Raw genomic sequence first — 18106 nt, 5'->3', positions numbered from 1 at the left:
CATATTTATGTAGTTTATGAAAACAGCACTTTTTGTGATTTATTTAGTCACATATTTATGTAGTATTCAAGAAGGAAACATTTTCAGAGATGTTTTACATACTTTTTTTTGCAAATCTTGAGTCATAATATCAGTTTATGTATCTCAAACGTAAATGTGCAGTGGCTGCAAAAATATTGTACATGGTTGTTGACAGCAGACTTATTTGTAATAGCTATCACTGAGAAGATCCCAGATGCTCATCAGTAGGAAAATGGATAAACAGTTATTATTAAATAATTAAAAAGAAAGAACTATTGGTATATGCAACCTCCTGGATGAATCATCAAAATATTATATTGTTTCATAGAAACCTTAAAGAGTATGAAATGTGTGATTCCATTCATATGAAGTTCAAGAATAGGCCAAACTAATTTAAGGTGAAAAAAATTTTAAGGAGTGGTTCTTTCTGGAGATGTAGAAGCTGGGGCCTAATTAAAAGGGGTATGAGGGAACTGTCTGGGGGTAATGGTAATGTTCTAAATCTTGTTAGGGCTTTGAATTATATAGATACATATATTTGGCAAAACCCATTGAGGGATACACAAGATTTATGCATTTTATATATGTTAATTTTACCTAAAAGCTCTAAAATATATTGAAATCTAGTTAATACTGAGTATGCCAGTGTTTTTAGGATAAAGTGTATCCATGTCTAAAACTACTTTGATGGATGAGCTTACAATTAACTGTAAAATTGGCTGAGTATATAGATGCTCACTTTATGATTCTTTTAACTTTTATGTGCTCAAAAATCTTATAAAATTTGGGGAAAAATAAAATAATTAAAAACATGTTTTCAATGTAGCTGGATTGGTGTAATAAAAATGGTAAGCACGTAATGCTGCAACATTTCAAAAGATGGACAATATGCAGCTAAGGGGTGGGCAGATAGTGAAGTACGGTTAGACAAACGAAGGAAGGGGTGATGAAAGAGTAAGACACTGAAACAAAAGGCAATGTTTATGTATGGACCATACTGCAACTAGTGTAAAGCTTCAACACTGAGGAAATGAGTTGTGAAATTTGATAAAGATTAGAGGTATTCTATCAAGACATTTTTGATGGAGATAAAATAGGAAAAACCTGTTGGTTAAATCTGAAATGGTAGACAGTGAAGGATAAATGCACTGATAAGGAATGGGCTCTACCTGGAGGATGGGGACTAATGGAAATTTTTATTTTTATTTTTATTTATCATCATCATCATCATCATTGTCATCATCATCATTTTGCATTTTAGTGATTATGCTAGAAGTCAGGATTAATTGATTTGCCCGTAGTGAGCTGGAGAGAGACCGGAAGTAGGAAGATCTTTATGTAGCTCATTTATACGTTGTAAGAAAAAAAAACTTCATTTGAGAAGCACATGTGTTACCCCAGATCTGCAAGCATAAGGCGATAAAGCTTCAACCAATGTAGTGGAAATGCTGATGTAAATCAGACAGGCTCTGATAACTGATTAGCTATGGAAGGCAGAGCAATTCTGATGACAGACATTTGAAGCCACATTAGATGGAAATATTGCTGACAGGATGTATTCTAGACAGGATATTAATGATTTTTTTTATAGTAGGAAATATAATCACCTTGTCTGAATCATAGAGCTTTTGTTTAATAATTATACCATGTGTTACAAAGTCACAGAAAAGTAGGAATTTTACTTTTCATATCTGGAAGTTGCTCTATTCACATGGATAACTTATTCTTTGAAGAAATAATATAGACCTAAAGGTTAAATAAAAAAGAATAATTTGAAACACTTATAATAAGAAATTTTTATTTTAAAAACAATATACGAAGGGCACCTGGGTGGCTCAGTTAGTTAAGTGCCTGCCTTCTGCTTAGGTCATGATCTCAGGGTCCAGGGATCAAATCCTGCATCAGGCTTTCTGCTCAGTGGAGAGCCTGCTTCTCCCTCTCCCTCTATTGCTCCCCCTGCTTGTGAGCTCTCTCTCTCTGTCAAATAAATAAATCTTAATCACAATATATGAAATGTGAACCTTATAGATTTGTTTTCATGTATATAGGTTTTTTGGAGATAAAGCAAATGCATGTTTTTGTTATTTAAAAATACAAGTTTAATAATTCTCCATACCTATCCTTAGAATAAAATTTAAAATACAGTCAGAATTCTTATTAAACGTCTGTATTACATTTTGAAGATATGTTATTGAAATGTAAAGCTTATGAGAAATTGATCAAATAGAGAATTTTAAATTAAGGGGAAATAGTTAAAATATTTATAATTCTGTGTGCATCAAAACTAATTTACAAAACATGAAAGAGAAATAAATAGAGAATATTTTATATTTTCAATTGCACGCTTTCTTATATTCCTAATGTGTTCTCCAGAGAACTAGTCCTAACATTCAGTAAAGTCCTAATGAAACATCACATACTAAGAATTAAAAGTATGTCAGGCTTAAAAAAAAAAAAAAAAAAAAAAGTATGTCAGGCTTTTATACTGGCATTTAAAAAAGTCACTTTCAGCACAACTCATCATTAATAGGTTAAATGTGGGCAAAAGGTAGAAGACATAACACAGATTTCAGAATTACACAGATCTCTGCATTTAAATTCTACCTAAACATACTTAGTGAAAGGTAGAAATTAAAAATATTTCTGAACTTTTGTTAAAATCAAATGATCAGGAATATATTGTCAACAAGTTTGTTGTACAAAGTAAGTGAAATTTATATATGGTGGTTCTTAGAATTAGGTATTGAAAATACATCATTGATGAAGTGATTTTATCATTCCTAAATGTTCAGTTACTGGAGACAGAGATTCATAATACTGTCTTCTGTTTCAAGACTGCAATAGCAATCTTCTACTTATAGTCTGTTTTTCAGATCCTCAAATGATTATGAATAAAGGAGAATTTCATATCAATACAAAGATTATATTGATCAATGTTACACTTAAAACTTAATGCTTCATATGTATGTACGTATGAGGTTTGATCATTTTGGATATCTATTAAGATCAGTTAAATAAGTTGTAATTTAAATATGGCAAATATTTGCTGAAAGCACACTAGAAGTAACAATGTACCTGAAGTTAGAAATGTAAAGTTCTGGGAGTACCTGGATGGCTTAGTCCATTAAGCATCAGACCCTTGATTTTGGCTCAGGTCATGATATCAAGTAGTGAGATCAAGCCCCTTGTTGGGTTCCATGCTGTGTGCGGAGCCTGCTTAATATCCTCTCTATCTCCTTCTGCCCCTCCACACCTCTCCCCACTCTCTAAAAACAAACAAACAAACAAAACAAAACAAAACAAAACAAAACAAAAAAAACACCAGAAATTCCTTTCTCCAGTTTGCTTATAAACCAGGAAAGGGAGTTAATATATTAGAACAGATAAACTTATGAATTTAAATTTAAACTTGTAGCTCTGAATATTTGCTAATGATCCTTCAGAACCAAGACATGTATCAATATCTAATTAAGCTCTGGTATGAATTTTAGTTACATTTTCTATTAGAAGAATGTGGGGGGATTTGATCAAATTATTAGTGAGTCACCATCTACATTGTATCAGAGCTCTTCTAATTTATTACAGGATCTAATTTAATACTTCAAGTTAGAATTATAATCTCTATTTTAGAGATTTTAAAGTTATATTTCAATACTATTGCCAAATTTGTGAATACTCAAGAATTATTTAACCACGGATATGTTGATGATCAACTTTATAAATACGTGAAAGGGAGGAAAAAGTCAGGTTGCCAATAGTTGAATTCTAAATAAAATATATTCCATAAAGGATAGGACATAAAACAAGTGAAATAATCTATGGAAAAAAAATCTAAATTGAAAACAGAAAGGTGCCTTCTCTTTATTGGAGAACAGAAGACATGCTATTGTGCCCTCTAATCATAACACCAATACAACCTGGGCAAATTACAACAATAACATAATTTTTTTTTTTTTTTGCATTTCTGGATTTAAATGAGAGTGAGAAAAAACTACAAGGGCACAACCAAGTAGCTGAAAGAACAGTGAAGTAAAACCTGGGAGAGAGCTAATGGAGTACAGAAGTCAGCACTTCCCTGGGGCAGATGTCTACACTTGTGAAAGGATCAACGTCACTTGCCTGGGACCTAAAATGAAGCAGAAGATAACCAGAGACTTTACATGAAGTCTGGAGCTTTGAAGAGGGCTGACTTGCCCCATGTCAGTGGTGCCCCTGGTTCTTGGCTGAAGCTAACTCATCCTCACTAGACAAAAGCATACCCAAATTAGGTCCCCCACAGGTCCCCAAAGCAGATGAAATTAACTATAACTTCAAAATAATATTAACCAACAAAAAAGAACCAAACTAACAAAAATGAGACTTCTCAGAAACAACAGACAACAGGCTTAGACACTCAAACTTTAGATGTTGAAATTACTCATTACAGGATATAAGTTAAATATGTAAAACATTTAAGTAACTAATCAGTGAAAATAAAACATTAATAAGATAATATAAAAAATTATTTTATAAGTCTCAAGCAAAAGAGAGAACTTTCAGAAATGGGAATTGTTGAAATTACAAATCCACAGGAGCCTCTAGTTTTAACTACGATGTTGATTCACAAGCCCCTTGAGGCTGAGGGCCATGGCAATACTCATGGGTTCAGGCTTCTTGGGAATCTCCTGGAGTGGGAAGACCCTAATTGCAGTTCTAGACAACCAAGGCCCTTACAATCTTAGACTCAAAAAAGAGCATGACAGAGCATTGTTGCTTGTTTTCTCTGTGCATTTGCTGAGCCCTAAGACATACCTGAAATCCAGGCAGAAGAGGAACCTGAATGCTAAAAATGAGTTAGAGCTCATCCTTCTGAAAATAAAAGGGTATTTAGGGCCCACCATGGAAGAATGGCTTTTAAATACAGACTGGAAAGAAACCAGGAATAAAGCAGCTCTCACAAATATTACATCATAGTCTCAAATCATCAAATCCTGAATTGGAGGAAGGGTTTTCCTTTTACTCAGGAGTGTCTGCCAAAAGGAACATAAATTCTCTTTGAGAGACAACTTAATGTTATCCACAATCTACATATATTTTAATATACAAGAGGAGTCATTCCTCCAGAAATTCCTAAGTAATGCTGTATTTCTTGTTATAGCAAATTTGTAAAATATTAGCATTCTTCTTCTTAAAGAAAATTAAAGTTTCACACTGTAAACTGGACTTTCTACTATATAGTAAAGGCAATTAGCTCAAAATACTGAAATAAAATTTATAATAATTAGAAAAGAGGAATATGTCCTTCTATATCATTCTACAAATGATTTTATACATAAAAATTCAGTATACAAAAACTCACTTTCACTATTAAGAGGGTTATAAATGAAGAGGCAAGAAATGGTAATTTTCATTGTATAATTTTTTCTACTATTGTTATGTTTGAAAATTTTTATAAGTTTTTTTAAGGCAAAGAACTGGTTGAGAAGACACTTAAACGGGTACTACTCTATAATTTAGTGGTACTATAAATTCTTATAAACTTTCTGGAAAGATATTAGCTCATATGTCACAACAGCTTTACCTTCCCACCCAATAATTTTTCATTTTGTAATCTTTATAAAGAACACTCAAAGGTTAGGAAGAACTCCTGATGCATGCGGATGCTGATGATGGCATTGAATTCCACCAACAGTTTAAAACTAAGCTTAAGCTCAAAAAAACTGTGGGATTTCCATGTGAATAAGAATTAGTAAGATTCTTGATATGATGTATTTTAAAATGTTAATAAAATATAAATTTACACATATAAATAATGAGTAAAAGCAACAAGAATAACAATTTTAAGAAGGTTAATAAATTCACATATACTTATATGTTATACCTATCTAGACAATCACAGAGATTTTATGAAGACAAATGTTAATAGGTATGTCTCTATATAAATGTAGATATATAGTTAGGGCTGTACACACTCACACACATGTACATTGAAATTTGAGAAAAGAAATATGTCACTCTGTTAACAATGATTGTACTTAAGTTATAAGCCGATTTTTCTTATCTATACTATTATATATTTATCAGATTTTCAATTCATGCTTTAGTAGAATGAAGTTATCTCCAAGAAAGTACTGTTTGGATCAAAACAAAACCAAACCATTCCTTTTTCTAAGGAATTGTCTAATAAACAGTCAATATCAGAACATGAATCCAATAACAATATTTTGATGCAAATATTTTCTATTAATCACTACCACCAAATTTTATTTCATAGTTTACACGAAGCACACATGTGTTAAGTCAATCTAAGCACTTGAAAGTGATCAGTTTTACCTTTATTTTTTTTAATTTTTATTTTTTAAAGATTTTATTTATTTGTTAGAGAGAGAGAGAGAGATACAGAGTGCAAGCACAGGCAGACAGAGTGGCAGCCTAGAGGCAGAAGGAGAAGCAGGCTCCCTGCAGAGCAAGGAGCTGATGTGGGACTCGATCCCAGGACCCTCGGATCATGACCTGAGCCGAAGGCAGCCGCTAAACGAACTGAGCCACCCAGACATCCCTAGTTTTACCTTTAAATCAACCTTCTAAAATATTTATGATTAGTGTGATTTGTAACAAAAGTCTTACCAAAAAAGCAACAAATTGATCAGTATAGTGTACTGCATTGATTTAAATCCACATTTGATTTCAGATGACAACATTTAAAGAAAATCGTTCTCCTTATAAAAACAGCTTGTATATATTGCTTCTTAAAAATCATATTTAGTTTTATGTCTCCTCATTTCTCAATTCATAGTAGAACAAATACTAATTCTTATAATAATGTGTTTTTTAAAAAAATATTTTATTTATTTACTTGAGGGAGATCACAAGTAGGCAGAGAGGCAGGCAGAGAGAGAGGGGGAAGCAGGCTCCCTGCTGAGCAGAGAGCCCGATGTGGGGCTCGATTCCAGAACCCTGAAATTATGACCTGAGCCGAAGGCAGAGGCTTAACCCACTAAGCCACCCATCTCTATACTAGAGATTTTAAGTGAAACCCCTGGATTTGAATGGGCATCTCTCTGATTTCAAAGACTGCTCTCTCCACTAGGAACATCATCAGCCTTCTAAAACCTCTGTAGTTTCAAGTCAGAATTGATCCTGTAAAGTCTCTCACTGAAGCCCACTGTGTCTCTCCTCCATTAACCACCAGGCTTTCATTTCCCTACTGGTCATAATTCAGTCATAGGGATTTCTTTCCATTTTTTTTTTTTTCTTTTGAAGATGTCACTTTTCTCAATTAGAAACCTTCACATTTGATATACCTAGAGTCTGGAATTTACCACCAAGACCATGCTTCCATTCCAACTTTCCTAGATTAGACCAGGGTTGCTCCAAGGGCATTATACTCATTCTACTTGCCATTCCCTTCTTGTAACATTCATTTTGTAAATATTTTGTTTATTATTTGTTTTCCCAGATTAACTTGGTAGCTCTGCAAGGTATGGGTTATATTCATAATGTTCACCATGGTACACAGGTTCTTAATGCAGAACCTGGCACAAAATAGATGTGCAAAAGATTCGCATCAGCACTGAATGCCTATAAATATGATTATAAGAAGGGAGAGAGGAGAGGCCAGTGCTCTGAATTTTCATGTCTGTGGAAGATTGTGTCTATAGTTTATCTACCTCATTTGATATCATCTGAATCTCAGTAATTATCTAGCTAAAGAGGAATTCCAACAAAATGTTTCTACAGCCCTTTATAAGGCACAATATGAATATGTCAATAATTGAAAAAAACAACAAGTGTTATGCATTGTATTCATTTTCAAATTAATCTTGCCAAGTAAGTTTCAATTTTTTGCTGTTTTCTTTGGGTTATTCTCGTTCTCTCTCTCTCTCTTTTTCACATTTTATTCCCTTTTCCTCATTACCTTCTAAGAAAACACAATTTTAAGATAAAATCTTAATGCCTATTTAAAGATAAAAGCTAATAAGGTATAGAAAGCACTATTAAAGCAGTAAAAGCATGATACAAATAGGAGGGATTACTGTGAAAATGTTCTGTTTGCTCTTTAAATCCCTTGAAACACTGGGCTTTTATAAATTTTTGCTTCATTAGGAAAAATGGGTTCTCTGAGGTTTGATATTAAGTATTAGATTTTTAGCTAAGTTTATGGGATAGTAATATCTCATTCCCATAGGACTAAGGATATGGTGAATTTCTTAAATGTTCCTTCAAATAATTTTTTCCATTGTATTGCTGATTTAAACTGGAATATCTGTTCAGACCTCCTATAGTATCACATTCTTTTAAGCCTCTAACTTATTGAATATGTGCAACAATAAATAAATTGTTGGTATTACTCAAATCTAGAGTGAGACTTGGAATCCCTAAGATAAAAAAAAAAAAAAAAAAAAAAACTGCATTGAGAAATTCAAACGCTGGCAACAGGTTAACCCAGTAGACTCCCTAGTCTCATATTCTTTCGTGCTAAAACAATTTGAAGTCACCAGATTTAAAAATTCAAATTTAGTTATGTTCTTTGGTTCTCTAATGGCATAGTAATTTTGTCCATTTTAATTTATGCTTATTATTCACTACTAATTAAAGGCAAGCCAGATTCAATAAATGTTCTTCCTCTACCTTCTCCTTCTCTTCCTCTTCTTACCCCTCCTACTCCTTTCCCCTTTTTCTTCTCTTCTTGCCTTTCTTTTTTATTTCTTTAGAAAAAAAAATATTATGTGCAGATTTACAAGTGGAATTGATCTTGTATGGGCATTCTTCCTGTAGAATAGTTTCTTTCAAAATGAATTTCACTCATTTGACTTTAAAATTTGGTAACTATTATTAAACCACTACCTTTTATAAAACCTGAGACTTGTGTATGTTTATTGAAAGCCGTGGAAATCAGGGTATTTATTTTTACAGATACAATGAACATATTATAAGGTTAAAATAAAGTTTGCATTCTTCTGCTATAAGAGATGACTATGTCATGTGGTGTATGTCATTTGATATTTATTACTGTCATAAGGACAATGCGAGTATAGGTTACTAGATTTGTTTTCTTAGCTTGAAAAATTTCTTCAGAATTTTAGTATAAGTTCTAATGATTTTTATCAGATTTGTATCTGATATTTTCTATTTCACTGCTTTAAAAAAAGGGATTTGAACCACACTTTTTGAAAATGTCTGACATGTTCTTTTATGTAATGACATATATTACAGGATCAGCAAAAAATGGAGGGAGAGAAGGAGGGAAAGAGAGATGAAGCCATTTCCCCACTTCCTAAAGCAACAAATTATTTACTCCCTTTAACTGACAGTTTTGTATATACATAATATACAACATAGATATCATATGTACAAAATATATGTAAATGGAAATAGAAATTCTCTAGTGCTCATTTAATGCGATGATTACTAAAAATCAATGTCCCAGTAAACAGAAAGTAAACTTCTCAAAAAATTAGACTAGTGAAAACCACGTAATGGCCACAAAATATATTCATGACAGACAAAAATATGGAATTATATGTCTTTCCCGATTAATACTTAAAGTGTTTTCTTTTAGCTGCTATATTGGGATTTCACTTAACAATGGTGAAGTAAGTTTAGTTGCTTCCTTTTTTTAATTTTTATTTTTTTAGATTTTATTTATTTGAGAGAGAGACACACAGAGAGTATGGGGGGGGGCAGAGGGAGAGAGACAAGCAGACTCCACTGAGCATAGACCTGAAGGTGGGACTTGATCCCAGAACCCTGAGATCATGACCCGAGTCAAAACCAGGAGTTGAAGACTTAAATAACTGAGCCCCCCAGGCATCCCTTGTTGTTTCCTTCTATTTCTTCAATAACAAAGTTCTTCAATAGGGATCAAACATGTATGTATAGTCTCTTGTTGTCAACTATGTATATTGTGGATTAGGGCACCTGGGTGGCTCAGTCAGTTAAGAGTCTGCCTTTGGCTCAGGGTCCTGGGTTGGACCCCACTTCCAATCTAGCTCCCTGCTCAGCAGACAGTCTCTATTTGTCCCTGTCCTACTCCGCCCTCCACCTGCCCCCAGCTCATGCTCTCTCTCTCTCTCAAATTAAAAAAAAATATATATATATATATATATATATATATATACATATATATATTCATATATAGCAGATAATTATATCACTTACCAGACACAAATGTATGGCAGTTGTATTTGTCTTGTGTATCACATAAGACAAGCTGAAGACAAATATTCATGGAATATTTTCCACAAACTACAGAAAAGTAAGAATGAAACCTTCAAATGTATGTGTTCAACTTTTAAATGAATCATTCACTTCCTTCTGAAGGGCCTAATTGGTAATCACCATTAAGTTTCTAAAGTATAACTGCCACTATGTATAGCTATTTATTTGTTGGGCTTACATATGAGATTCTAAATGCCTCAAAAGAAACTCTGTTCTTCATGATATTGCTCTCAGCCAGCATGTGACTGGCACATTACATTTTCTTTGCTTGGAATTGAAATACAGTTGTCAATATATCCAACACATTATTTGGCCTGTGTTTTGTAAGTGCTTTAAATCCCCTTTTCATTTCATATGAAGTCTGTCTGGCCCATAATGCACAAGAGATAAAGGATTTAAAGATGAATAGACAGAAGCAGCAAACACAGACTGAAAATAAGAGGTGTTATTTGGATTTTTCCCTTAATATTAAATCTTAATGTAGAAAACATGTGAGTTTTGTTGGTATTATACAGATTACAGTATTAAGATCATGCCATGGTATGATACAGGGTGTATATTATATAGAGATGAAGAATTGTATACCTTTGTTGTTATCCATTCCTCCTACTGCATACAGAGTTCCAACAGTAGATTTTCTAGGTTTAGTTCTTGGACTTTGCATTAAAGTTCTTCTTTCTGGCAATAGATGATACTTCATTGCTTCCAGAATCAACTTCTGACATTCCAAATCGTTCTTAAATAATGCATGATTTTCTAGGTCAGCCAGTATCTGTGAATAATACATAATCACTGTCAATAATGTTTTTATAGGACTGAGTATATGACATCAGTAGTTAAAATTAGAAGCTTAATGCCTGTGATATTACTCATATATTGAGAGAGATGAAGAATGTAATAACAACTAATTACACTGATAAATAAATGAGTATAACAGAAGACCTTTCATGAGAAGCAGAATGGATTTTATTTTCTATTCAATACTATTTATTGTCATTTTATGACACAGAGTTTAAAGGAACTTCCAGAAATCATTTTTTCTTATCATTTTCCTCTTATGAAACCTGTTTATAAATTGTATATAGTTGGCTATGTTGGCCATAAACCTGTCCAGCAAAGGAAATTAAAAAAAACCTTTAACAAATTCATGGTAACAACCTTCGTAAATTTCATTTATTTATTTTAAGATATTCCAGGTATACTGGTGATTCACAGACCTGTACCCCTGGGGATAAAAATATATGTTTATAAAAAATTAAAAAATTAAAAAAAAGATATTCCAGGTATAATTTAAACCCTTTTTAAATTAAAAAATCAATAAAAATGAAAACAATTATTCTTATCTCTTTAAGGATGCAAACAGATGGAAAGTAGTATAGTAGAGAAGGTAAAGTTTCCAATAGTGAAATTAAGAACTTTTATACCAAAAATCCAGCACCTGAGGGAGGAATAGAGTGAGATCAGCTGTTTGAAGCTGTAGTATGTGTCTCTTTTGCTACACCAGGGTTTCATCCCCCCAGATTCTTTTGTGTACATTTCTTTGAGCACATACAAAACATCTTTTCTTTTCCTCCTCTTCTGTTTTTCTTTAGACTCTCTTTTTCTCTGGATTCTTTCAGGATCACTTTCTTCCTTAATGAATGAATATTTCATTTCAAGTGACAGTTAAATCTGTCACATAAATTTAGAAAATTAAGAAGCTGAAAATTTAATATTAATACACTGACCTTTTCATCCACATTGATAAGAAACTTTACCACATCTGGACACAAATATGTATTGAATGAATAAGTTAATATATGATAGCAGCATATAACTAAATAATTAGATTTCACATTTTAACCTTAATTAAGTAAATTTATTCAGCCAATTTGATGCATACATTGTTGGAGTCGACAAGAACATAAAAACACATAAAATAATGAATGTAACATGTGAGAAAGAACAATACCTCTGAGGCTGAATAGGAATGTAATGTATTAGAGCTACCAAAATACTTTGAAATATAGAAGGGAAGATGTTCAACTAAATTCTTGGCTTCATTGCGTTTTTTACATACTGAAATCTTAGTTGCCTTCTTACCCACGTTCATTCTAAACACTAAACAAGAAAAATAATTTTTTTTTAATGGTATGGAGTAGGATAGGAGATATCTAATGGACTTTTTCTTTTTTTTAAGGACTACTATTTTACTCTTTTAGTAACTATAAATAAATAAATAAATGAATAAATAAATAACTGTCAAAGAGAATATCTATTTCCAATAAGATCCAAGTGATCTTTATAAAGTAAAAGAAAAAAAAGTATTTTAATATGACTTTTGGTCATCTGGGTATTAAAGTATATTTGTTCTACATATAAACCTTTTCCTCTCCTTAAAAGGAAAACAATTAGGTTTTCTGGTGATAAATGTAAATATATGGCTGAACTTGGCTCCCATCATTTTTCTCTTCTTCTCTCCCTTTTCCACCTTTTTGGAGAAACTTGGGATTAGTTGATCATAAGAAACTATTCTTTTATTAGCAGCACACTCTAGGAGTATCTTATCCAGATAAACAGTTAAATAAAAAAAAAAAAATGAAAGGGGTAAGAAGAGAAAAAAAAATTGGAGAAAAAAAGAAAAAATTCAAAAGATATGTGCTTCATTTCTGTATTTTTTTTTCTTGGAAAACTATAACTCATAATGAGTTCAAATGGAAGTTTGCGTTAGGGTTTAGGCTTTAGATATATAGATTCATGGCATAGATGTTAATATTTTAAAAGTTTGACCTATGGGTACATAGTGTCACTTACATTAAAAGGAGTTCATATAGTAGTCATAATATGTAGATGACTCTTTGAACTAATTAGAGTGGATTTGTTTCAACGTAAAAATACCTCTATGCCTTCTTTTATATTTTTTCACCATGTTAAAAATTAGGTTAGTATAATATTTAAATAAATACAAGACTTGGGTTAATTTTTATATTTTAAAGTTTAAAAAATTTGCACATTAGTTGTATGGGTTTGAAATTATTATTTTTAATAAACAGTTTAGGATTACCAAAATATAAAATTGTTTACTAAGTTGTATCTTTTATAAAGGTTCAGTCTTGTGAATTCTTGTAGTCCTGTATATCAAAAAGGTCACTGATGTTGGCTTACATTATAGTTTTTATTTCTTCAGAAAACCTTAAGACAATAGACCAATATTAAAAAATTTTAAAAGATTAGTTTTTAAATACAGTTTTGATTTCTAAGAAAAGTCACATTAGTCTCTGAAATATTTCTAACTTTTCCTGGTTCCTTATTTTATATATATATAAAATGGACATAGATTAAAGAATGTGCAACATGATAAAGCCAACCTTAAAAACATAATTGTATTACTTATTGAATGGCTAAATATCTATATGTTTCTAAACGCAAAATGCAGAGATAAATAAGGATTCTTTCTAATTTTTCATTAAAAATAGGTAATTGTAAAAGAAAATTTAAGGAACTTTGCCAAAATACAGTATCAGAGGACAGTCAACCTTATTTATTGTTTATAATCTTATGTATTAATAAATATATTAATAATTATATTAATAATAAGTACTTTTATTTATAATACTTTCAAATAGTTCTTTTTAAAGGGAAATTAATTGCTCAATGTTCATAGATGTATGCATAGCAAAAATATTATAAATTATTTCAAAGTATGACAAGGAAGATATACAAATAAAAGTAAAATTTATAATTGAATTCTATAAAATAACCAAGCTATTCTGTACTTAAATACTTTTTCCTTTAAGTAACATAACATTGTATAAAACTTCTTAATTTTAGCATACCCCTAATCATTTGAGAGTTTTTAAATTTTATTTTTGAATCTTGAAAGAAATTAAATTTTTCATAATTGCTTTTACTTATTTTTATGTATTTTCAAATTATTATTATTGCTTATAGATAGTATGACTGTGTCTATATTTCATCTCCTCTGACAACACTTTTTAGCATTACCATTACAGCCTAAATTAAGACACAAATTCAGAAAAATAAAATGGTTAAGCTATCTTTTAAATTTGAACTATCGGGCGCCTGGGTGGCTCAGTTGGTTGGACGACTGCCTTCGGCTCAGGTCATGATCCTGGAGTCCCGGGATCGAGTCCCACATCAGGCTCCCAGCTCCATGGGGAGTCTGCTTCTCCCTCTGACCTTCTCCTCGCTCATGTTCTCTCTCACTGTCTCTCTCTCAAATAAATAAATAAAATCTTTAAAAAAAAAAAATAAAATAAATAAATAAATAAATTTGAACTATCATTAGATTTCCTGCAGAAATCTAAGATTCACACAATTATTGCTCTTCCTTATCAAAGGAAAATACTTTTTTTATATTCTTCAATTTTAATGAAATCTAAGCTATTGTGACAGCTCCTTTGCCACTCAAATTTGGAAAATATATCAATAGGTTTCAAAAATTATATACTACTTAGAAACATATTCATGTTTACACATAAGAATTTATACAACAGTTGTCTGCAAATTAGATATTTTATCTAGGATACTACCAACCAATACCCCTCCAATCAATAATAATCATAATATAATTTATTTTACAATTAAAAAAATTCATGGATGTTTCATAATGTCTTCACTTTTAGTATGTTCTTATACTTAGAATAATCATTGACTATATCATAAATTGTGTATTAAACCTCAAGGAAAGATACTAATCTCTCCCAATAATAATATTCAAAATATTTTGATAACCAGAAGATATATCAGAAATCAAAATATTGGGGTGCCTGGGTGGCTCAGTGGGTTAAAGCCCCTGCCTTCAGCTCAGGTCATGGTCCCGGGGTCCTGGGATGGAGCCCTGCATGGGGAATTTCTGCTCAGTGGGGAGCCTGCTTCCCTTCCTCTCTCTGCCTGCTTGTGATCTCTGTCTGTCAAATGAATAAATGAGTAAATCTTGAAAAAAAAAATCAAAATGTCCTGAGACTCAATAAGAAGGACAGCATAGGGTTTATTAACAGCATTACATAAAATTCTAACGGGTTGATCTATGTCAGTGAGGCAGTCACTTTGCAAGTATGTCCTGACTCCCTATCTCACCTTGGCAGGTTTTCCTTGGGACTAAATAATGATCTGCAAGTTAAAGGGTAAACCTTTAGAATAGAACATGGTCAAGAAACGTGTATGATATTCAGAATTGACTAATATGAAAAATAAGAATTATTTATCCATTTATACCTAGAATTCTCCATCATAACTTTGTTAGAGCGCATTCCAGTTGCCAGCAACGTCATGAATTTTGATTAGATATGTTCTTTGTAATTTTGTGTGTAAAAACATTGCTATTGTCTTTTTGCATACTCTTTGTAAAGTTCCATTGGCTTTATTTCTAACTACACGTTGGGGGAATAAAAAAGAAATTCAATTATTAAAACACTATTTCTTAAAAGTGGCCATTACATTTGTCATTAAAATACCAATAATTTGGTTGATGATGTCTTGAGAAATTCAACCACGTGCCTAAAATAGCCACACTTACGAACATGAAAATATTGATAAATGATTTAATCCCATATAGTTACACATAGATACTCATCAAACTGCAGTTTTCCAAGAATATTTATATGAATTTACTTCAAATCCTTGCAATACATTGGAAATTATGACTCTAAAAAAGTATTGCTTCATGAAAATGGAATGCATTATTCAAGTATCTAGAGTTTGCATTGTTTTCCCAACCTTCCAATAAGATAATAGAATAAATTGTCATGTAATTCAGAAAATAGTCTCCTATCTTTATATTTTTCCTTAATATGTCAAAGAAGATACTCTGTTGGTTAGAATCTTTGTCATGATTCTCTGCACTAACTTGCATGTATAGATACTTCTCTAACATTGTAAATAACTTTCTTATATCACAAGCAAAGAAAATCAAATGCATGAATTTGTTTGAGCTGCATGACCTATTCTTATTGCATAAAGGGTGTAGTATTCTAATTTTATAGCAAAAATCAAAATATTTATATTATAATAATTTGCATTACAGACTTTTTTTCTGGGTGATTTCTATCTTATTTTATTTTTTTAAATTTAATTTAATTTAATTTTTTCTCAGTGTTCCAAGATTCATTGCTTATGCACCACACACAATGCTCTATGCAGTATGTGCCCTCCTTAATATCCACCACCAGGCTCACCGAACCCCCCACACCCCCACTCTCCTCCCCTAAGTTTGTTTCTCAGAGTCTACAGTCTATCCTGGTTCATGTCCCCCTCCAATTTCCCCCAACTCACTTCTCCTGTCCACCTCCCAATGTCCTCCGTGTTATTCCTTATGCTTCACAAGTAAATGAAACCATGTGATAATTGAATCTCTCTGCTTGACTTATTTCACTCAGCATAATCTCCTCCAGTCCTGTCCATCCTGATACAAAAGTTGGATATTCATCCTTTCTGACGGAGGCATAATATTCCATTGTATATAAGGACCATTTCTTCTTTATCCATTCATCTGTTGAACGGCATCTTGGCTCTTTCCACAGTTTGGTGACTGTGGCCATTGCTGCTATGAACATTGGGGTATAGATAGCCCTTCTTTTCATTACATCTGTATCATTGGGGTAAATACCCAGTAGAGCAACTGCAGGGTCATAGGGTAGATCTATTTTTAATTTTTTTTTCTTTTTTTTTAATATAATTTTTTATTTTTTATAAACATATATTTTTATCCTCAGGGGTACAGGTCTGTAAATCACCAGGTTTACACACTTCACAGCACTCACCAAAACACATACCCTCCCCAATGTCCATAATCCCACCCCCTTCTCCCAAACCCCCTCCCCCCAGCAACCCTCAGTTTGTTTTGTGAGATTAAGAGTCACTTATGGTTTGTCTCCCTCCCAATCCCATCTTCTTTCATTTATTCTTCTCCTACCCACCCAAGCCCCCATGTTGCATCACCACTTCCTCATATCAGGGAGATCATATGATAGTTGTCTTTCTCCGCTTCTTAAAGAATCTCCACAGACTTTAAAAAATATCATAAAATAGTTCTGTTTAGGAGGTAGAAATTATAGCGTTATACTCCTGTCATGTTAATGACTGGAAACAAGAAAAATATCTATGTTGTAAGATGTTTCTTAAGGAATAGTAATACTGCATGAATGGAGACGTAATTTGAAAGGCAAGGTGACTAACAGGACCTGCACAAAGCATAGCAAACACATCTGTACCTTTCTTCTGGTCAGGGAGTTCATTGGAAAATGGAGTGCAATAATGGAAAAACACCTAAAGTAAGAAAAATTTAGACTTACTGTGGACCAAAGGAAGTATTAACTCTTCTAACACTATATCCTTGGGCTATCAAGGTTATGAAAACAGTCTCACATTCATAACAGTGTGACAAAATTTCATACACCACACATTATTTCATAATATTTCAAACTTTTGTTTTGCTACTGGGTGTTGTGCTAAAAAAATCTACTCACAGAATCTGAATCCACAAAACAAAATTGATTCCTATTAGAAGTGACAGTCCTTAAAGAACAAGTGACAGTTTCATACATAGTCTTTCAAGTTCTCTGCTTGACAGAATGAATAGGACGAATGATAAAATATTATCATATGCCATAAGCTGCAAGAAAAAACGATTTTCTACTTCAATATCTTATAATTGGGTCTGAGACAATAAATTTTCAGGTATTTTTATTAAACGGTTTCTCAGAAGAGAAACAGTGATTTAATGAGCACTCGCAGTGCTACCTAAGCCCAGAGCCTGTTGAATTGTCGGTATACGGTGCCAGTGAATGGAGAGAGTTAAGTTATCAGAGAACTCTGTAGCAGCGTAATAAACGAGGAGCTCCCAGGTAGAGTTGTTCTGCATTGCAAGGCAAGATATAAACTGCCT

At 32.3% G+C, this 18106-nt stretch overlaps 1 protein-coding gene across 1 annotated transcript in view; it reads right to left on the bottom strand.

Moving 5' to 3' along the window:
- KLHL1 (kelch like family member 1) overlaps positions 1 to 18106 on the bottom strand; it is a 396571-nt gene that overhangs the window by 111387 nt on the left and 267078 nt on the right. Inside the window, exon 6 of the mRNA XM_059144513.1 lies at positions 10807 to 10993. Coding sequence (XP_059000496.1) covers positions 10807 to 10993 — 187 coding nt within the window. The remainder of the gene's footprint in view (positions 1 to 10806; positions 10994 to 18106) is intronic.

This window comes from Mustela lutreola, chromosome 13, assembly GCF_030435805.1.
Source record: "Mustela lutreola isolate mMusLut2 chromosome 13, mMusLut2.pri, whole genome shotgun sequence".
Taxonomy (NCBI): domain Eukaryota; kingdom Metazoa; phylum Chordata; class Mammalia; order Carnivora; family Mustelidae; genus Mustela; species Mustela lutreola.
Note: the sequence above shows the minus strand (reverse complement) of the source record. Positions and strands in the feature narration are given on the sequence as shown.